Source organism: Oryzias latipes, chromosome 17 (genome assembly GCF_002234675.1).
Source record: "Oryzias latipes chromosome 17, ASM223467v1".
NCBI lineage: Eukaryota > Metazoa > Chordata > Actinopteri > Beloniformes > Adrianichthyidae > Oryzias > Oryzias latipes.
The window spans coordinates 6,323,141-6,346,774 of record NC_019875.2 but is presented as its reverse complement, the minus strand read 5'-3'; the positions used below and the strand labels follow the sequence as shown (position 1 = coordinate 6,346,774).

The 23,634-nt window shown below is 42.5% G+C and overlaps 1 protein-coding gene across 5 annotated transcripts in view; it reads right to left on the bottom strand.

The window, feature by feature from the left end:
- Positions 1-8,193: 8,193 nt before the first annotated feature.
- Positions 8,194-23,634, bottom strand: part of LOC105356117 (neurofilament heavy polypeptide) — a 29,102-nt gene continuing 13,661 nt past the window's right edge. For 3 of the 5 annotated variants that reach the window (XM_023964819.1, XM_023964817.1, XM_023964820.1), the window contains exons 4-7: positions 23,413-23,622; positions 12,414-12,958; positions 12,054-12,145; positions 8,194-10,821 (exon numbers count right to left, since the gene is read on the bottom strand). In XM_023964819.1, the coding sequence (XP_023820587.1) occupies positions 10,729-10,821; positions 12,054-12,145; positions 12,414-12,958; positions 23,413-23,622 (940 nt within the window). In that variant the 3' untranslated portion in view covers positions 8,194-10,728. Of the gene's footprint in view, positions 10,852-12,053; positions 12,146-12,413; positions 12,959-23,412; positions 23,623-23,634 lie in introns of all 5 variants that reach the window. The other 2 variants (XM_023964818.1, XM_023964821.1) reach the window with 2 other exon arrangements.

Genomic DNA, 23,634 nt, shown 5'->3' with positions numbered 1-23,634 from the left:
CCACCACCACCATGTTTCCTTCTACCTGCATCATAGGCGCCTTCACCTGGGATATTGAAAACCGGGTCCTCCAAGCCCAAGGTGAGGAACCCGATCATGCTCCATGTCCTAACGGCACTCTATTTGTCCCCACCTCACTCAGTTCAGAAGTCATTTCCTGGGGACACTCCTCTCGGTTGTCCTGTCATGGAGGCGTCCAAAGAACACTGCATCTCCTCCGAAGAAGATTCTTCTGGCCTTCCATGGAAAAAGATGTCAGAGAGTTTGTGGCAGCCTGTACCACCTGCGCCCGCTCTAAGGCCTCTAACTCCGCTCCGGCCGGATTACTGCAACCCTTACTCACCCCCAGCCGTCCATGGTCGCACATCGCCTTGGACTTTGTCACCGGTTTACCTCCGTCCCAGGGTAATTCCATCATCCTCACCGTCGTTGACCGTTTTTCTAAAATGGCACACTTCATCCCCCTGACCCAGTTACCTTCAGCCACGGATACTGCTCAAGTCCTGGTCAACCAAGTATTCCGTCATCACGGCATTCCCTTGGACATTGTTTCTGACCGTGGTCCCCAGTTTGTCTCTCAAGTCTGGAACGCCTTCTGCTCCGCTCTGGGGGCCACGGTCAGCCTCACTTCCGGCTATCACCCCCAGTCTAACGGTCAAGCGGAGAGGGCCAACCAGGAACTGGAGGCAGCGTTACGTTGCCTGGCGGCACAAAACAACGAGGACTGGTCCCAGTACTTGGTGTGGATCGAGTATGCCCACAATACTCACACCTCTTCCGCCACTGGGGTGTCACCGTTCGAAGCCGCCCTCGGGTACTCACCACCTCTGTTTCCGTCCCAGGAACTCGATTTGGCGGTGCCATCAGACCAGGAACATCTCCAGCGTTGCCAACGCATCTGGCAACAGACCACAGCTGCTCTCCTCCGCACCAAGGAGAGCAACTGCCGCATCGCCAATCGACACAGGGTGGTGGGACCCACTTACCAGCCTGGTCAAAGGGTGTGGCTCTCTGCTCGCAACATTCCCCTTCAAGCCACCTCCCGGAAACTGGCTCCACGGTTCATCGGGCCCTACACCATTGACAGGATCATCAATCCTACATGTGTCCGCCTCCGTCTGCCACGAGCACTGAAGGTACACCCCTCATTCCACATCTCCCAAATCAAACCCGTACAGGACAGTCCTCTGTGCCCGCCGTCCGCTTCCCCACCACCTGCCCGGGTCATCGACGGCGCCCCGGCCTTCACGGTCAGCCGTATTCTGGACATCCGTCGCCGGGGCCGCGGGCACCAGTTCCTGGTTGATGGGGAGGGTTATGGTCCTGTGGAGCGTTCTTGGATCTCCCGCTCTCTCATTCTGGACCCGTCCCTCATTGAGGATTATTTCCGGGCCCATCCTGATCACCGTCCTGGACCGCCTGGAGGCGGTCGTTGAGGGGGGGGTACTGTCATGGTGCCTCTGTTGGCTCCTCCCCCTCCCCTCTCTGCTTGGCCACTGATTCATCCCAGCCGCGCCCACTCAACTCATCACCCTGCCAGACCTACTTAAGGAGCTCCTGGATCATCATTCATCGCCAGTTCGTTGCCCCTGATGGTGCTAATCTGGTCTTATCACAGTTTCATGTCATGTACCTCTTGCTTTTGCCTTACACACTCTATCTTGTCTCCAGGACCTACATGCCCACGAGTGGACGCCCGAATCAGTTCCTACCCGAGCGGATCATCATTCTTGACCACCTACCTCGTCACAGAGTCTTGCCCAAACGTCACGCCTCAGCTCGAGCCACAGCCGAACCTCCAGCCACGTCACGAGCCGCCGCCGAACCTCAACTCAGGCTACAGAACCACGACAACTTTCCAGATTCGTTGCCTACCTGCCACAGCAAACTATTACGACACTGGAGCAAATAAAACCCATTAATTTCACTCACCTCCTGTCCTCCTTCCGGGTTCCAGCTTCTGGGTCTCCCTAGCTTCGCTAGCCATGACAGATTTAAAGCTAACAGAAGTTGTTACTTCTCTGATTAATTTCTCAATGAATAACAGTCTCCCCAAATTATACAATCTCTTATGCAACCTTTGCCACAACCTCAGCACAGATCAAAGTTTCTGGTCAGAACTTTGTCTAAACACCTTTAAACTGAAAAAAAGTCCAAATTTGCAGCTAATCCATTTGAAAACTCTTCACAGAATTTACTACACTGGACAGAGGATGTTCAAGATGGGTCTCAGTAAATCAGACATTTGTCAGCACTGCGATAGTAATCTACCCGACAGCTACATGGATGCCCTCTGGTTCTGCACTCCTGTCCAGGCTCTCTGGCAGCAGGTATGTGCTGATCTATCAGTCTGGCTTAAGGTCTCAATCACCGCTTCACCGTCACTTTGCGTGCTTGGTGACATGAGTGCCATCTATATAGAAGGAGGATTAGTATCTATCATTTTCATAACTCTTTGTATATGGAAAAAAACAATTTTACTTAACTGGAAAAATAATAAAAATATTAATTTGAATCAGTACAGGAATCTGCTGTTTGATCCACTGGAGGGGGGGTCCACTGGTGGGACAGGATCTGAGATGTTTAGTGGGGGGGGGGTCACGGAGACAATTCTCAGTTCTGTCTGTGGCTGACCAGAACTTTGGGCGCTCGGTGGGCACGTTGGATATGCAGGTTGGTTTCTGGAGGCAGGGCGAGTTTCTCCATGAGGAGTTTTGTTAGGTAGTCTGTCGCTGAGTTTTTTTCTTTTTCCTCTGGTATTCCAAAAATCCGTATGTTATCACGCCTGCTTCTTCCAGGTGAACTGGTATTTTTTGGTGTTTTAGAGATTAAGAGAGGACCCCCATGTTCCACGATTCTATTTGCGTAATGCATTCTTCTGCCTCGGCAATTCAGGCTCTGTGTGTTTAGAGAGTTTTTTTTAGTCGCCAGTTGTCGATATATTTGTTGTTTCAATCCATTGATTTCTTCTTGACATCTTCTGAAACTTGCTCCTTCAAGGAGGTATTGTCCTTTTTCATGTCTCTTAGGCCACCAATCTCCTAATAGAGTTCACAGTGAATGGTTTCAGCTAGCTGGTTAGCATGAGTGAGTTCATCTCCGTCTTCTTTGGCTTTATCCACTTTTTCTCCTCTTTCCTCTGGTTTCTATTCCTTCATTCATTTAATTTTGAAGCCTGGATAAAATGACACACAAGATTTCAAAAACTGTTTTCTTTTTGTGGGGTCTTCGTTTCCTGTATTCATTATGAAATGTCTTGTAAAAAATAATAGAAATGCAACAGTACAAAAATCATACGGCAGTGGCACCAACGCCACGTGTAACAGACACTCCAGCACTCGTGAGCGTCGTAATTACACGCACATCCACGGTCGGCTAGTCTCAGCAGCCTTCTCTGTCAGACTGCACCTAACTTCTTCTACCCTCAGAGCGCCCTCAACTCAGCCGATTACCGCTACTTAAACGGCATTGCGCCCTCTGCTGTTTTAAACGGTATTAAACACAGAACTTGTGTAACTTTTGATTTTTGAATTGATTACTTCCCCAAACAAATATTTATACCACCTGGTTACATAATATTCATCACGGTTAGTTGTTATGGAATTTCGGGGAGTCTAACATCGATTCATCCTTTTATTTCACCTTTCTGTCCAGTCAAACAAATGTACACAATTGTAATTATTTTAAACTAGGTTACCCTCAAATCCAAAAGGGGTTTATTCAAATATACACCTTATGTGTCATAATAATCCTAACCTATTGTAACAGTAACATCTGCCCATCACAAAAGGCCTTCAGCTCGGATCTGCCTGCTCAGCTGTAGGACTTGTTATAAAAAAGGATGATTTCCCAACACCAACTGATGCAAAGGCTTTTCAGAATGTCTTGGGTCTTGCTTGGTGGTGTCACAAGTTTATTCCTCGCTTCTCTGAAATGTCGGCTCCTCTTAACCACTTAAAAAGAAAGGAGCTGAGTGGAACAGGACTGATGAATTAGTTTGATAAAGTTCATAGTGTCTGTATTGATAACTGACATCTTAGGTTCTTTTTTTTATCAGACACGGCTGAGTTTTTTCACATAACTGACATGTTTCGACGGACATCTTCCGTCTCCGTCAGAGTCGTTATCAGGACATAGCGATGTCAGGACTGATGAATGTCAGGCTAGAATGGATGGATGTAGACTATAGTGTTGCATTTCAACATACTTTTTGGGATATGTAAAATACTAGTCATTCACAACATAGCATGAATTGACGTAAAAACTTACAGCTGGCTATTTATTGATGTTATGCTAATGGGTAACGATTTTATCAATCACTCTGCAACAACAAAATAATATCCGTATTTGACATCATCTTTACTTTACATAACTCTGCCTTTGTGGCGTCTCTCCTCTTCTCTTTTAGTTTTTCTCCTATGGGCTCCAGAAAGTTTTGACATTTCGAGTGAGGGACTCACCTAAAAGGTCCAACTTAGCAGACTTTGTTATGCAGATAATTGAATGTGGGCTTATTCTGTTCTTATCAGGACAAAATAATGACCAGCTAGATTTCAGAATAGCAGTGGTTGCATATTTTTTCTTCCTCCCTGTCCAGCAGCCCCTGGATGTGCAGCACCCTCAGCCCTATATTACGGGCCAGTCCTGATCCCTGTGACCCGGAAAAGGAATGAAGCAGGGTTAGAAAATGAATGAATAGATAGTGGCAAACCAATTAATCTCTACAATATTTTTCTAATGAGTCAAATCTGGTTTGGAGAAAACATCCATCAACTGATACTGTTGAGTGACATTACGAGAGCATTGGACTCTTGAAAATATTCATCGTGGCTTTATCGCAAAATCCCTGTTCGGCGGGCGGACAGGGACGTGGTGTAGGAAAACTACCAGAGTCCTTCTGATAGAGGCTGGGTGGGATCCACTGCCTTTTCCCTGCTGCAGTGCCTCATGACCGGCTCCGATTGCCAAATGCTTTAAGGCGAAGGCCCCGGACCTCGCTGCACCATCTTCGGCGGTGTCAGCTACCCACCTGACCCAATATTAAACACGGACTGAGGAGTTTCTGTAAATCTTAGTGTGTGTGTCGATCAGAATAAAATCTCACCCAAGCAACATGTATGCATTCCGTTTCCTATAATATTGTATTTATTCATGGAAAAGGTTTAAATGTTCATCTGTTGCATCTTGTCCAAAAACATTTAAACTATGACCTGGGTCTTATGTTTGTGATGGTTTTTTTCTCTTAAAAATCGGACCAAAATTAAGCATTTTATCCTCATTTTACTGGATCTGCTATGCCATGTCTCAGTGTTTACTGACATGTCTGATATGGCGCCGCTCTTTACGTTTCTTGGACAATGGTAACATGCTAGCGTAGCGTCTACATAACTCATTGCCTCCGTCCAGCCTAACCTTTGAAATTTTAGATTATGCAATTGTGACAGACAGGGCTGTGGGTGGTAGTTTGTCCCTTATGGTGTACCATAGATTAACATTCATGGCCAGCACCTGTCTGTTGAGCTGTGATTGGCCCATGAGACTGATAAATAGCAGCTCTGGGAGCTCCAACTAGATGCCGGTTTCCTGGTTTGGCCTTGGTGAGTGATCTTAATATGTGGACCTTTTTTGGTCCCTGTTTTTACTAAAGTTTTTAATCATTTGAGTCCTTTTACTAAGGTTTTTAAGCATTTGAGTTTGCAACATTTGAAATTGTATTTATATTAACAGGTGGTGGCATGAGTTCTGACCCTATGACAGGTAACCTAAGGGTTTGTAAACATGATGTGTATGTCCCAGGGAGAACTAACTTATTTGTCTTTTTCCAGCAGAGTTGCCACTGCTGTTTTGCTCATAGTGTTTTTAGTGATTGTTTTTAATGTTTTAATCAAGCTTGACACCCTTGCTTTTATCCATTTTTAATCTGTGTTTCATGCCAATTTCTTCTATTGGTGGTTGGAACTGGCAAAGGTGGCTGCGTCCTCCCTTTATCCTTACGGTAGCTGGTGGGTGCCATACGTAGTATTGTGTAAGGGGAACCCCCCCTGTTTTCAGCCTATAATAGTGGTGTCCTGGGGGGTATTCCAGGAAGCATGTTTAAACTACCCTGACTTTAACCCTGAACTCTGGCTGAAATCCGCCTGAACTTGGTCAGGCTGGGTATGTCAGTTCCAAAAGACCGGATATGAGTTGCCGTAATTACGCTCGACTTGGTAACCCTTGGTTAATGCACGTGCATGTCAAGTACATAAAGACATCCTCAATGGATCGCCGATTTCCGGAGTCACCATGGAAACGCGTGGTGGTGAAAAAAAGAGAGTGCTGCACTTCAGTGAGACGGAGTCGGAGATTAATGACGGCGTATGAAGATTATAACTATCAAAAAAGTAACACGGCTGCTTCCGCAAAAGAGTTTCTGCTTGTAGTAGAAGAACAAAGTAAATGCAAGAGTTTCTGATCTTATTTCCATTTTCCTTGTGAAGCATATCTATCTATCTATCTCAATTCAATTAATCTTTTTTCCATCTTGATGAATTATAATTCTTGAACTCTCAGAATGCATACTTTCATTTATCAATTTTCTAACACTGTCTTCACATGATGTGGCAGTAGGGGTGCTATATAAACTCATCATCCACTCCCTTCCTCTCACTCATGGTGCAGAGACTTGAGCAAAGTAGGACAAAATAACTCGGTAAAACAGCTTAACAACTAAACACATTTGGTCAAAAAGCCACACTTAAAGCCAAATCGCCGCTCTTACAGCAGCACCAAAATTACACCTACTTAATTGAATTAATTTGAATGAAAGTAAAATAACTGTCTGAAAACTAGGTGTTATTTTTAAACTGACTTAACAAAACATGATTTTTAATCATCTTAACTGAACAAATAATTAAGTTTAACAATGTAAAAAAGTTTATTTTTCCAACATCCATATGTGGTCTTATCCCCCTCCCATGGTGGAAAAAGTATATCTGAGCTTCTTCATCCACTAAATCATCTTCAAATGGACACGACATGCTGTTTCACCTCTCTGAAAACAAACTGAGCTCAACTAAACCTGCTCCAGACCAGGTTATGTCCAGAGCACGAGTTGCCATGGCAACTTGACCTACTCTGAAACATAGTTTCATTTCTGGAACCGAAAGCTGAGGTTATCAACTTCCTTAGCCTCAAACTTACCGTGGGAGCTAGCATAACCTGCTTCCTGGAATACCCCCCCCCCCTGCTCAGGTGCACCTCTTCTGTTTTGTATTTTCTTTTAATCGCTGTTTGGGTTGTGGTGTGTTTTTGTGTGCATTTGGCGCCCTGAGCAGGTACTCCTGGTAAGGGTTTGGATTGGAGATCTCCCTTGGTGGTGTTTGTGGCTACCCGCCGGTGCAGTGGGGCTGAGGACCCCCTGGATGCAGCCGCCCTCATGCAGTGTTGGAGCGTGGTTCAACTGTCCGAGTTTATTTTAACCTTCTCTTTTATGGAACTTGTGTCAAGTTTTTAATAAATTGTATATTTTTAACCACTACTAAATCCAGTCTCCATTTGGGGTGCAAATGTAAGAGGGCATTCGGTCACACAATGTCGCTTGTTTATCAGAATGTTTTTTTTTTTCCAGCTGTAGACCAACTCTGGTGTTCTGGTATCACAGACGCAGCTTGATATGATTTGAGAACGGCTTCCTCTCCTCTTGCTGGGATTATTGCACTGATCTTTTTAAGCAATTGTTTGTTGGAACATCAGCAGTAACCCAGTCCAAACGCTTTTTTTTTGTTTACTTTTTTTTTTAAAGTAAAAGGAACTTTACTATGTCTAGTCAGAACATTTCTCCATGATTTTGACATTTTTCTTGAACCTCTCCTTAAACACAAGGGCAGTCATCAGAGCCAGCTGTGCTTAAGCAGGCTGAACCAAGCAGGACGGTTCTGCCTGGGAAACCGGGTCTTGGGGTGTAGACGTTCCCTCAGAGCTTCAGATCAGTTTTTACTGGTTAACCCTCACACCCATATGTTGTATTCATTGTTTTGTTGTTGTTTTCTGGTTTTCTTCTGTTAAAGATGGCAGATCAACAAGAGGAGGACTTGTGGATGGAATTGTTTGTCAAAATGTTTCAAAGTGAGATGTTGAACTAGAGAGTGAACTCACTGAAGAGATGGTTGGAGTCCAGGTTATTTCTATGAAGTCATAAAAGACACTGCAGGATGTCACAGGAGTAAGATTCTTTATTAAACTTGCCACCATCAGACGCTTCATTTTGGCAACAAAAGTTAAAGTTCAAAGCAAACAAAATTCAGGAAAAGTTACTGAAACAGGCATACCTGACCGTAGCTTTATCTAAAAAGGTCAAATGAATAATAAAGGACTGAGATCGGTAATAAGTCCCGCAATGGTAAGAAGAGGAATAGTCAGACAGCAGTAACATAAGTGTACAGCTGTACATGAGCAACTTTATCCCTGATCTGCTTTTCCCTTGAACTCTGGCTCTGTGGATCTGTAGACAACCATGAGCTACAGATCCGTCATGAGTGAAGACATGTACATGAGTCCTTCAGTCTCTACCGACACAGGCTTTGTCCGTTAAAATATTTCAAAGTTTCTTATCCGAACTTCACTTTCCACAACTGTAGGTCTTTTGTGAGATTTTAATGATTAAGGAGAAGGAAAACTAAAGCCTGGTTTCCACTGAACAGTCCGGTCCGGTCCAGTCTGGTATTTTGAGCGTTTCCGTTAAAAAATAGACCCAATTACCTGGACCGAACCATACGATTTTTGAGACCCCCCTGGTCGTAGATCAATAGGAAAATGGAACAGACCGGTTAGGGCGGAGCTACTGTTGAAACCCGTTGATTGGCTGAAGGTCATTCAGACAAAGAAAGCTCCAAGAAAGCGTCTGTTTTCCTCATCGCTACCTGCAATCTTCTCTCAAACAACATGAAATGCTCTGTAGATACGAGCTGAAAATAAGCTGCTGGATGACCATTGTTGTTGTTAGCTTCACCACGTATGCGCCGTGACGGTCCAACTCTCTACTCACCTGAATTGTATGGACCCTTCTAAACCTGACCAGACCAGACTGTACCATACCGCTCAGTGGAAGCAAGGCTAAAATGTTTCCAGTTTATATTAGACTAGAATTGGGAATAGAATGATTCCATTATGATACAACATATGGAGAGTACAACCTGTTCCTAGAATATAGTGTTGCTGAACTGGAACTTGGTTGGAATGTTGGGATACCTTAAAGGCAGATTAGGAAAACAATCACCTTTTTGGTAAGATGTTGTATTAAAGGTCCGCAGAAACGGTACAGTTCAGCATGACCAATATAATGCATCTATTTGTCACATTGTGCAGCAGTGCTGTGAAAATACCATACGCCGTGTTGGAGTCCATCTGAAAAAGTCTTTGACAGGTGCAAATATGCAGTGGTTGCTTTCCACGCCATCATATTTTCTGGATTCAGACTAAAACTTTCTTGGATTGAAGACTTGATTGTTTTCACATTTATAATTTTTGTAACACACACACATAAATAGATAAATGTATTTTTTTTCCCATTTATTTTAGTCTCCTATAGTTGGAAGATGGACTATTGAACATTTATACACAAAAGAATGTAGAACCATCAATAAAAAATACTAGAATTCACATTTTCCTGGTATTGCAATAAAGTCTTGAAACGTTTTTAAACATTGCTGATTTATAAATAGGTTATTAAAATAGACAACAAAATAAATGTATTTTTAAGAATAAAAAGGAGAGATAAATAAGCAATTTTCATTAAATTTTCTGCTCAAATGTGGATTCTGACACAGGTGCATCCTTTGCAGGATCATTACTGAGCATAGAAGAGGAAACACTCAGAAGTCAAAGCTGCAGCTCTCATGGTTCTGCTCTTTATGGAATCTGCAGCTCCTCTGACCTTTTAGAAATAAAGCAGCACGATTCAGAAACTGTTGTTGGTCTACTTTGAGCAAACCAGCCACAGTTGCAGTAAAAGCTTTCCATGTATCATTTATATAATACCATTTTTAAACATCTGCTTCTGTCTCCCTCTCTTTGGCTGCTGCAGCTACTTTAAACAGAACTCTACCACCATCTGTAATAATCAGGTTTGCATCAAAACGGTGCTCACAAACACAAACTGTGGTCCAAACGTAAACTGTTGAAGCGCCAAGTCAAAGTACCAATCAGTACGGACCAGTCCAGCTCTTGCGGAGGCCGAGATTTGGAAAGTCTGGCTTGATTTCCTTCAAAATCAAACTGTAGCTGAAAAGGAAAGAAGACAAAAACCTGCTGCCTTTCAAAGCCTTGGCCTCTAAAAGGCTCTAACTGACAAATCAACATAATAAATAAACTGTGATTAGCCAAGAAATGTTGAAAAAAGGATTGATTGTCACGACTAATAATCAAATAATGATCAATAACTATTTAAAGCAATGCTGCTGCTCATAAGTACTAACAAATAAACTGGAAAAAAGAAACAACTGTCACACAGATAAGTTAAAATGTTGCTACAGCATTTACAGAGTTCATATGGACGTCTACATCTGAGACCGAGAGACCAACCGAACCGAAAAAAACGGACTTTTACACAGAAAAGTACCACAAACCCCACATTAACTCTCATGTAGGCCTAAGCACAAATCTAAACCGGCTGAAGGATAGATGAACAGGAAGTGACATCAGCTTTCATCTCAGCCCGTTCCAACGGAGAGAATCGACTGCAGTCCTTGCTTACTTCTTCTTCTGTTTGGCCAAAAGCGAAGCTTCCCATCTCTGCGCCATAGAGTTCTGCCGCTGATTGACTGAAGTAAAAGACGGAGGAAACTGGAGGGAATGGGAGAATCAGCTCAGCCACTACAGCAGAGTCCATCCACAGACAGAAGAGGAGTTTCATGCACAAAGGGAGGATGAGACAGAGCAACATGAACAGCAGACGGAAGATTTGGAGGTGATATTGGACCAACAGGTGCAGGAAAGAGGGGCACATTTATGTGGATAAGTATGTACATAAGTTAATTTGATAACCTGTCAACTAAGGCATTTAACTCTTGTGCTATCCTATGGGGTCAAGATGACCATTGACGTGTTCTCCCTACCATGACAAAGGTGGAGAGGAGTTCATGTAATCCATGGACACCAGTGAAGATCACAAATCATTGAAGAAAAAAGGTTCAGTGCACTGTCTAGTGGGTCTAGATGACCCAACTCCCAATGTTAAAGTGCCTAGGATAGCACAAGGGTTAAAAAGTACCATTTTTATGAAATACAAAGAATGACCATCGCTAAATAACAAAAAAAGATAAGTAACATTAAGACTGCAAAAGAAATTATACAGTACAAGTTTTTGACCCTTCTCTCCAAAATTCTTAAAAATTAAGTTTTCAGGTATTAAAACTCCATGGAAACTGTCTGCTTAAAGCAAAGCAGGATGAGGACCTGAAATGGTAAAAAAGGCTGTACGACTGGGGGTTCACTGAGGGGAGCTGATTGTGTCTGCCAGTTGATGGGTTAGGGGTTCAAATCCAAAGCTACAGAGCATTGTGTGTTTGTGTGAGATGAATTCACACCTGTCCAACAGCCAAATGTCTAATCAGCCAATCACATGGCAGCAGCTCAATGCGTTTACCCCGGATCTACACTGGTTCTGACTGCTGACAGCCCACTGTTGTTTTTCCACATCCAAAGAATCCAAAGGGAACATTCTTAGAACATTCTAGACACTGGATGGTCACAAGACTTTATTCAAAGTCTTTCCACACATTGGACTGGAATTATTGGCTTTATCCGTTTAATGACATCACACGTGTGCTGTCTGCTGTGATTGGTTGTTTTTACCTCACAGTAAAATAAACCTACCCCTCCTCAATCCAAATGGTATCTTCCAATATCGATAAAATCCATTTTTTTCATTTTGAAATGACTTTTTTTTTTGTTTAGGTTGATTCGATGAATTACTTCCCTCAGAAAGATCGATCTGGGTGGATAAATCGGTTCATGGATTTATCGTTACATGTTAAAAATAAACGGTGTATTCGTGTAGACGTGTGCCAGCCAACCTTGTGGTCACATGACAGACTAGACCTCTCCATTTTGCGAGTCCTGCAGGGGGATGAAGGGGAGGAGACGGATCGATCTGCAACATCTGGAACTAAAAGGAAGATGACAAAACAGATTCCTTAAAAATAGCTGCTTTGCTTGCAGTTACATTGACAAAACACAACATACTGGGATGTCATTTTAAATTTTCATTTTCTGAAAGACAATCTCATTTTGAATAAGACAAACTGATGCAAGTTGGAGTTCAGCTGACAGCATTCAGAGCAGCAACAATGAGACTTCTGTTAAGACGGAGGAACTTAGGAGTTCTGATGGTGTTCTGTCAGAATTCACTACAGCTTATCTGAGGCCGTACGTACCGCTGATGCTGATGCTGCTGTCATTCAGGCTTGGGGACACCAGCACCGTGTCATACCTCTCTCTTCCTCTCCTCCACTCCTCCTCCCGTTTCCTTCGCCACGTCTCCTCTCTCTGCCTCCTCCACTCTTCCTCCCTCTGCCTCACCATTTTAATCTCCTGCTCCACAAGCGACTGACTGCTGATGGAGCGCAGCTTGAAGAAGGGGTTGGATGTAAAAGTGCTCTGTTGTGTCTCCGTGGACGTTGGTGCCGTGCTGAGGCTGAACTCGGAAGCACTTCGGATGATCAGGTTGGAGGTTTCCACCACGATGACATTGGCAGACGGACCCACATCGAGGCTGGCCGGCCAATCACAGATGAGGCGGTTCCTGGAAGCCTGACTAGAGGAATCGGGCTCCAGAATGATGACGTTGTTGGCTGTCAATTCGTGGTACGCGGAGCGTGGTAGGGAGGAGGAGCAGGGGGGGGTCGGCGAGATGGACAGAGTGGGGGTGCGGCAGGCTGGAGGTCGAGGAGGAGATCGTCCAGTCTGCAGGGTAGAAGGTCTAAGCACAGAGAGGAAGCAGTCATCTTTACCCCCTTCAGTTTCTGTTCCATTACCTCCAGCAGCAGGTGGATGTGCTCAGAATTCTGAACATTTCTGACATGGTTCATAATTCTGAGCACATCCAAAGTTCTTTTCTGACATTGGTAGACTAGAGTTAGAGGATGAACAACAAAATGTTTGAATCAGAGAAATGTCACGGAATACAAACCCTTTCTAAAAGGTTAGAATATCATGGAAAGCTGTTTTCATTTCCAAACCTCCACTGAAGAAAATAAACGCTCGTAGAATATAGATTCAGGGCCTGATGTTTACTTCATGTCAAGTATTCCTTTATCTATTTTTACATAAACTGGGGTTCCAGCTCATAAACCCACAAAAACAGCATTTCAGATAATTAAACATTTGTGGAGAAGTCTGCCCAAACTTTGGATGAACATTCGAAACAACGTTTCTCCAATATCATCTATTTTTATTATTATTATCACACCTTTATTTAACCAGGATAAAAAACTAATTGAGGTTAAACATCTCTTTTTAAAGCGTCCTGGCCAAGAGGCAGCAGCACAACAATAAGACACATTTCTCAATTACACTCACACTCACTCACACCCCCGTCAGACAGTCTTAAATAAAGCATTTACAGTTTGTTAACTTTGTCTCATGTTCGTGAAAAAGTGATTGAAAGAGTCCAGAGAGACCGATTCTTTCAATCTAAACTCTTTTTGGAGTTCATTCCAAGACTGCGCAATATTCATCTTCTAAACTCAACGAACCGGCCCAGGTTTCCCACGTGTCATTAAATAGGTTCAGTTTGAGGAAGACTTCAGACTTCCATCACTGACACCCTCCATAGTCTGGCTAAACCGCTGAAGGTCCTCGCTCAGGAGGCTGGCTGTTCTCAGAGCAGGTCCAGAGTGAAACCTCCCCAGTCAGTCAGGATCTGGACTGCAATGTCCAGCTGGAGTCTGTAAAGTCTGCTTCTTCTTCAGTCCAGAACCACTGCAGCGGCCCAGCAGAATGTTCTGAAGGACTTCAGGATTCCTCTGATGAGGGTCTGGATGGGGATGCAGACTTCATCTTCCAGCAGGATCTGGGGCCTCATTTATAAACGTTGCGTACGCACAAAAGAAGGCGTACGCCACTCTCTACGCAATAATTGAGATTTATAAAAAGCAAACTTGACGGGAAAATGTGCGGTCCTTCACGCAAGCTCTGACCCAGGCGTACGCACAAAAACGGATGAAATGAGAAACGGCGACACCGTCGGCAGATGGAAGAAACACGTGAAAGTGAAAATGACAATACTGCCTCTCAGAAATAACATGAAGACTTCACAAAGCAAGTCTTACAATTAACAGCTACACGAACACCCGTTTGATCGATCAGCAGTGAAACAAACAAAAAAATCAAACGAAAATTACAACAGAAATTCAAATGAACACATATATGCAGAAAGAAAAGTGAAATATGTTCTGCAATATTGGCATGTTGTGCAATTCATCCTCATAAATAATATAGTTAACAGAACGAAATAATGTACAAAACTGATATTCTCTTCAGTGTGTCCGTCTGGCGGAGCAGATATATATGAGGTGCCGTGTAGGACATAATTCAGAATTAGCATTCACAAACACATATGAAATCTCTCACACACACTAGTGAAATGCTTGTATACATACAACTGAAAATGTATTCATTCACATACACATGTGAAATCTCTCACATACACATGTGAAATGCTCTCACATACACATGTGAAAATCCTCTCACATACACGTGAAAATCCTCTCACATACACATGTGAAAATCCTCTCACATACACATGTGAAAATCCTCTCACATACACATGTGAAAATCCTCTCACATACACATGTGAAAACCCTCTCACATAAACATGTGAAAATGCTCTCACACACACTACTGAAAATGCTCTCACATACACATGTGAAAATGCTCTCACACACACTACTGAAAATGCTCTCACATACACATGTGAAAATCCTCTCACATACACATGTGAAAATCCTCTCACATACACATGTGAAAATCCTCTCACATAAACATGTGAAAATCCTCTCACATACACATGTGAAAATCCTCTCACATAAACATGTGAAAATCCTCTCACATACACATGTGAAAATCCTCTCACATACACATGTGAAAATCCTCTCACATACACATGTGAAAATGCTCTCACACACACTACTGAAAATGCTCTCACATACACATGTGAAAATCCTCTCACATACACTAGTGAAATGCTTGTATACATACAACTGAAAATGTATTCATTCACATACACATGTGAAATCTCTCACATACACATGTGAAATGCTCTCACATACACATGTGAAAATCCTCTCACATACACATGTGAAAATCCTCTCACATACACATGTGAAAATCCTCTCACATACACTACTGAAAATCCTCTCACATACACATGTGAAAATCCTCTCACATACACATGTGAAAATCCTCTCACATACACATGTGAAAATCCTCTCACATACACATGTGAAAATCCTCTCACATAAACATGTGAAAATGCTCTCACACACACTACTGAAAATGCTCTCACATACACATGTGAAAATGCTCTCACACACACTACTGAAAATGCTCTCACATACACATGTGAAAATCCTCTCACATACACATGTGAAAATGCTCTCACATACACATGTGAAAATCCTCTCACATAAACATGTGAAAATCCTCTCACATACACATGTGAAAATCCTCTCACATAAACATGTGAAAATCCTCTCACATACACATGTGAAAATCCTCTCACATACACATGTGAAAATCCTCTCACATACACATGTGAAAATCCTCTCACATACACATGTGAAAATGCTCTCACACACACTACTGAAAATGCTCTCACATACACATGTGAAAATCCTCTCACATACACATGTGAAAATCCTCTCACATACACATGTGAAAATCCTCTCACATACACTACTGAAAATGCTCTCACATACACATGTGAAAATCCTCTCACATACACATGTGAAAATCCTCTCACATACACATGTGAAAATGCTCTCACACACACTACTGAAAATCCTCTCACATACACATGTGAAAATCCTCTCACATACACATGTGAAAATCCTCTCACATACACATGTGAAAATCCTCTCACATACACATGTGAAAATCCTCTCACATACACATGTGAAAATCCTCTCACATACACATGTGAAAATCCTCTCACATACACATGTGAAAATCCTCTCACATACACATGTGAAAATCCTCTCACATACACATGTGAAAATCCTCTCACATACACATGTGAAAATCCTCTCACATACACATGTGAAAATCCTCTCACATACACATGTGAAAATCCTCTCACATACACATGTGAAAATCCTCTCACATACACATGTGAAAATCCTCTCACATACACATGTGAAAATCCTCTCACATACACATGTGAAAATCCTCTCACATACACTACTGAAAATCCTCTCACACACACTACTGAAAATGCTCTCACATACACTACTGAAATTTTCGACAGAAACGGAAGGCATTTCAGTAGAAACGGAAGTTGGCTGATTATCGCGAGATAATCATTCGTCTGAATCATTCGAAAATGGCAGCAGGTTTTTCCAATTTGTTTAATAAATGTATGAACAAAAATGAATAATTTACATGTATTATTTAAATCTGAGCTATTTTTAACAATCTTAAAAGGATTTTCATATAAATATCAGATGTACATATTTAGAATTTCGTTTTATATGTTAATATTTATTTTTATACATGTTAACAATAATCCTGGTCTTCTAGAGTCATGTGTGTCACAGTTGGAGCTGAAAGGAAAGCAAAGATTTGTCCTTGCAGACAGACGTGACTTTGCTCGTCCTGCATGTTCCTGGTGTTGTCCTGCTGTGGCTCAACATCTGTGGCTAAGCAGTCGCCTTTGCTGATGCACAGAATGTGCAGAATTGAACTGCAGGCAATGATTTTCATTGCAAAGCTTGGTTTTACTTCCAGTGCCCCCAGAAATATTGCTCTCCTCCTCATCTTTATCATGCCAAATGCTCTCTTCACAACAGAGCGTGTTCTGGAGTGGTTCTGGTTGTAACTGCCTCAATGGCATTCCTCATGGGTTCCCTGTAGGGTGTCAGCAGCATGATGGGATGTGCAATGCAGGGATACCCACCATCACCCAAAAGGATCCTTCAGGTGGGTTTGTTTGATTTACATAAATTGGGCTTTTACGTAGAACCCGTGAATCATGGATTGATCCTGGATTCCCAACAAAAATATCTATAAATTTGGCATTAGAGTCACATACAGCATGCATTTTAATGGAATAAAAAAGCTTCCTGTTAAAATAACAAGCTGCATTTTCTTTTAGGGCCTTTATTCTTATGTGGCAGCCATCAATGCTCCTTGTGACCCTTTGGAAGGAGAAAGACCAAGCGAGCTGCTAAAATCCAGAGGCGACTTATGGTAGTTCATTCCCACTGGGAAGCTGGGTGACCCTGCTCATCAGCTGGAGGATGCGGTCTGCCGTCCTGTGGACAACATCGCTCACGGTGGACCGTGTCATGTCAAAGACTCTGGCTACCACACTGTAAGATGTGCCACACGCCAGCCAGAAAAGAAACACCAGGACGTCAGTCTCCTGTGACCCCCCAGAGTGTGAGGAACCCGAAGCTGATGCTTCAGGACCATCGACCCAGATGCTCGATGGTCCTGCGGGTCAACCGAAAATCTAGTCTTGTGTCGGACTGACCGTCAGCGTAAAGGGCCAGGACAGACACCTTTGTGTTGGTAAAGCAGTAGAGACGTGGAAGACCCTGGAAAATGCAACATTAATTATTTCATTGAGGAAATTAAATCACATTTTTTTAATGTTTCTATTTATTTTGATGTCTTACATTTTAGATTATGAAGTATTTATTAATTCTGGAAAATCTCGTGGTTTTTATTTGGCTGGGTTTTTGGATTTTCATTTAAACTTTTAAAAATGAAAGTTTTTGTTTTGTTTAAAACAAGTGATATGGTTTGACTCTGAATAAAAAATTCTAAACTTTGAACTCACAAGTGTTTCATGTAATTGGACTACACAACTCACTTGAAAAAGAATGTTAAACTCTTACCCAGCAGACTGTGTAACCTTGAGCATGATTAGTAACAAAGTTTAAGTTAAAGTTTAAGTTTAACTAAAAAAAAAGCTTTAAGTTTAACTCACAAGTTATTCTGTCTGGTCAGGGCATCCAGAGGAAATCTTCTGAGATGTCTGCTTCTCCTTGCCGTCCTGTGATGCTGCATATCTGCTCGTTTTCAGTTTGATCTCACGAAAAACGGTTGAATTATTGCCAGGAACACGGACAGATTCATTTTCAAAGCCATTTTCAGTAAGGTGTAAGAAAACTACAGAAAAAAATGCCTCCTTGCAAGAGCCCGTTAATCGTTCAGCGGCACAAAAACAAAATAAATATTGGCATGAAAAAATAACTTGGGGGTTTATTTATGAACAAATACATTAAATCAACACCAAAGTGTTTGTAATTTAATTATTTATAAATCAGTCACGTTTTCCATGATCAGAACACAGCAGATTCATAAATAGTCTTTGTAAAATGTTCATATTTATTATGTTTTTACTCTGACAAATAAGTGTCATTCTCCGCGTTAAATAGGAGTAGTTCGCCTCCAGACCAGGTGGTGGCGGTAATGCGCCACTTTGTTTCCGTGTCAAGCGCGTTATGAACAACACCCAAAAGAAAAAAGTACTGAGCACGGGTGTCTGAATTGCTTTTAAATTCAGAGAACTATATATAGTTCTGCACTATATAGGGTTTTAGTAGTTAGGGATCAGGGCAGGAATTCGGACACAGGTTCGTTTCCACTGAAATGCCTTCAGTCGACCAACTTCGTTTCTAACAATAAAGTAAAAAAAAAAACGTTGTTTCTACTGAAATGCCTTCCGTTTCTATTGAAATTTTCACATGTGTATGTGAGAGGATTTTGGATAGTGTGTGTGAGAGCATTTTCAGTAGTGTGTGTGAGAGCATTTCACATGTGTATGTGAGAGATTTCACATGTGTATGTGAATGAATACATTTTCAGTTGTATGTATACAAGCATTTCACTAGTGTGTGTGAGAGATTTCACATGTGTTTATGAATGCTAATTCTGAATAATGTCCTACACGGCACCTCATAGATATAGGTGCAGACAGACAGACAGACGGATAGATGGAGAGAGATGCATTAATTGTCCACTGGGGAAAGTTGTTTTCATAGTAAAACATTTCTTCATAAGCTACGGCATTATGGTATTTATGCATATGCCTTTAGTTTGTTTTATTTTTAATTAAACAATGTATGGCGTATGTCTCAACCATTCAGAAAGCAACAAGAAATTACATTTGCGCTGATCAATTTACCATCTCCACGTCGATTATTACCGACATCTGTAGCTTGTCAGATGTAATTAAATGGATGGAAATAAAATGCCCCATCACAATGCGTAATGACGCACAATGGCTGATCTTGCGCTCTTAGAAGATGTGGCAAATGGAAGAATTCGGAGTGAACGCATCTTCAGACAGCAAGAAGACTTGCTGGCAAACGAGGACGACTGGCTTATGAGCCGGTTCCGACTTCCTCGAGCCGTCCTGTTGGACCTCTGCGGGCTTTTGGGGGGGTGTCACCCGGTGCATCTTGCGCGTCGTGTCCCCCTCCCCTTGCCAGTCACCACTCCACTTAAAAGGGATTCCCCGATTATTGCCGCCAGTCTCCCCCCACCCCCCACCCGTGGCAGACACACTCTGGCGATGCAGCGCCAGACGTTTTTTTGTCTCGACTTTGATGTCCGACCATTTCTTTTTTTATTTCGGCCACGGTCCGAGGTTGTGAGGCTACAGCATTTACGGCGTCTGCCACCGTTTGCCACTCACGTGCCTTTTTGGCATTAGTAATGCCCACACTGTGCCCTCCAAACAACACTTTTCTCCTCTTTTCCACCTCGCCAACGATAACTTCAACTCCACATTGAGTGCAGTTACGTTTTTTTGATTTCCTCTTGGTGTGTGCCATGGTTTCGCAATCAATGAATATTCATTTGTGGGCGTTTCACAGACTATTTATGGGCAACTAACTGGATGACAATCAATTACCTCCTCTTGAACCCAGAAAAAACTGAGGTCATTATACTTGGCCCTAAAAACCGCAGAGATGCTCTGTCGGCTCAGATAGTCTCCCTGGATGGCATAAGCATAGCCCCTTATTCCACAGTTAGAAACCTTGGGGTTTTATTTGACCAGGATTTATCATTTAAGGCTCACATATCTCAGGCGTGTAGAACTGCCTTTTTTCACCTGCGGAATATTGCTAAGATCAGAAATATACTTTCTAAGAGTGATGCTGAAAAACTCATCCAAGCCTTTGTTACGTCGGGCTGGATTACTGTAACTCCTTGTTAGCAGCGTGTCCTAAGAGTTCCTTAAAGAAGTCTCCAGCTTGTTCAGAACGCAGCAGCTAGATTGTTAGCTGGAACTAGCAGAAGAGATCACATCACTCCTGTGTTAGTTTCGCTCCATTGGCTCCCAGTTGATCATAGAATCAAGTTCAAGATCCTCCTGTTAACCTATAAGGCCTTACATGGAATGGCCTCGTCCTATATTAAGGACCTCATAGTCCCTTACCAACCAATATGAACACTTCGTTCGCAAAATGCAGGACTGCTTGTGGTTCCTAGAATTGGTAAAAGTACGGTTGGAGGTAGAGCGTTTAGCCACCAAGCCCCTGTCTTATGGAATAAACTCCCAGCTCATGTAAGAGAGGCAGACTCAGTTTCTACATTCAAAGTTAGACTGAAAACATTCCTCTTTGGACAGGCTTATTGTCAGACTAGTTAGTATTCAGAGATTATTTAACTTAATGTTAATTTGTTTAAATTTAACTTAATAACAATTTGTTTTAAAAGGCTGCTAGAAGTTGAAGCTGGGGTAACTATGGTGCACTGGGGTTCTGTCCTCTTTTCTCATCTACTTCTACCCTTCCTCTCCTCTATTCTTGATCATCATTTATCATTTAGTTCTCCATGCCTCTGTTTGGTGCAGTGCGATTCATGTATTGTCCCTCTTTCCCTCTCCCCTCCTGGGGAGTGGGAGTGCTTCCAGACTCCAGTTGGCTCATCCGTGCTCCTGTTCCTGACCGTTTACCTCGCCTTTGCTCCCGCTCCTACACCTGGCTGTGGATCCTGCCTCTGGCTCATCTCTGGCTCGTCTCTGCTCTGTACCTGACCGAGTACCTCATCTCTGCTCCTGCTCCTACACCTGGCTGTGGTTCCTGTCTCCGGCTCGACTCGCGCCTTTGACTGTCCCACAACCACGGCTGGATGAAGCTCGTCTGCTGGACTTAAAATGTGTAGTTGTAGATTTAGATAAGTAAATTCTTCTCTTTGAGTTCTGGTAAATCGCCTGTCCGTCCTGGGGGAGGATCCCTCCTTCATGTGGGCACCCCTGAGGTTTCTTCGTTTTTCCGGAATCAGGTTTTTTGGGAGTTTTTCCTTACCGCGAAGGGGGGTCTAAGGGCAGGGATGCCAGTATAGCTTAGTCAGTTTGTTAGTTCATTTTAGTATTTTACTATTGCACTCTTTGTATTCATGATCCTTTTGAGTTCATGTTTCACTTCGAAGCCCATCGAGACGACTGTTGTTGTGATTTTGGGCTATACAAATAAAATTGAATTGAATTGAATTGAATTGAACTATGGGCGTGTCATGAAGCCGCAAAAGCTGCGCTGCATTTAGAATTGGTTGTGATTTATTAAGGGAAAGATGCGTAGGATGTGCGTGCGCACGGTTTTATAAATCCGAATATTTATGTGCGTACGCTCATCCTATGTTTCATCCGTACGCCACTTCTGACGCAAATCCTACGCAAAGTTTTATAAATGAGGCCCCTGGACTCTGTCCAGTAGAAGAGTTGAAGATGGACCAATCCTTTAGATTGGACTTTATTGTGATTGATTCAAAGTGATCAGGATCTCTGCCTTTATCTTCTACAAACACGGAGGAGTAAATAATGATCTGAAATTCTGTTTTCACGGGTTTTATGAACTGGAACCTCTGCGGCCGTGGTATAGAGGCAGAGCGGCTGACATTAGATCAGAAGATTACAGGTTCGGTTCCCGCCTTGCCTGTGTGTCCTTGGGCAGGACACTGAACCCCACGTTGGTCCTGACGGTTCTAGGTTGGCGCCAGCGGCGCCGCCATCAGTGTGTGAACGTGTTGATGGGACTGTGACGCTTTGGGTCTCTTAACCCTTGTGCTGTCTTAGATGACCCCACCCTTACATTGACGTGTTCTCCCTACCATGACAAAGGTGGATAAAAGTGGAAAGATTTCATGTAATCCATGGACACCAGTGAAGATCACAAATCATTGAAGAAAAAAGGTTCAGAGCACTGTCTAGTGGGTCTAGATGACCCAACTCCCAATGGTAAAGTGCCTAGGATAGCACAAGGGTTACGAAGGTAGAGAAGCGCTGTAGGAGTACATGTCGTTTACCATGAATGTAAAATAAATACTTGAAATCATTTCAACACTGGGCCCTGCAGCTATACTCTAGGACAGGTCATTTGGTCATAGAATTATAAAGTGAAATCTTTTCACGTGAAATTCTAATTTTTGGACAGAATCTTATATCAGACCTGTGTCAATTGATGAATTAATTTTGCTTTTCATATCCACAAACAGTCAAAACTAGGCAGCTTAACTTGTAAAGTTTCATGTTTTTTTACTTTTCTGCTGCAACTTCTTATGAAATTAGTTTTTTTTTCTTGTTTGTAAAATCAACAGAGGAGCACAACGGCCATTGATGCTGATATTTGTTTTTCAGTTTGTTTTCTCAAAATAACCCATCATCACAGGATAACACTGGTTTTCTCCAGATGACAGAAGAAAATGATTTAGTGTTTTCTTGAGAAAATGAGTAATTAAGTTATAATTTGAACACGATTCTAAACGACGGTAGATTAGAAACGTATTGATTTCTGAGGAACAAACAGCATAGTTTCAGCTGGAGTTGGACTGTAACTAAAGAAATCCTTTAACCAGCTGCTGATGATCCTGTGTTTGCCCTTTTGGCTAATATCTTCAATAAAATCATTTTATTGATCTCTAAATGTGGACAAATATTTTCCATGATCACAACTTGACCACTCCTTTTCTTAAGAAACTAAACTTCAATTTATTCTGTTATTTGAAGAAAAATGTTGTTATTAAATTGTCTTGAAAAAACGAGTTGGATATTTTTTAGAATTTGTTATAAAATAGCAATTCATGTAAACCATGATAGATGTTTTTGTGTGTTCTGTCTGCTCTGTGTGTCGAATGCTGATGTCTTGTCCAGTGTGTCAAAGAGTGTCATTTTTGTAATGGTGCTGCGGTTTGTCCTGTCACCTGGGTAAAGTCAGGCCTTGTGCAATCATGCCTCTCTCCTTGCGGTGCCTCTCCTCTCTCTCCAGAGTTAGCCGGATCTCCCGATCCACGGCACTCTCGGACTCCTCCAGGGGGCTGCGGTATGAAAAGTCATCCAAGCCGGAGTCTTCTGAACTCGGGGACAAGGTTGAGGAAAGTGGAGGCTCTCGAGGCCCGGGGGCGTGGATTTCCCTTAGAAATGAC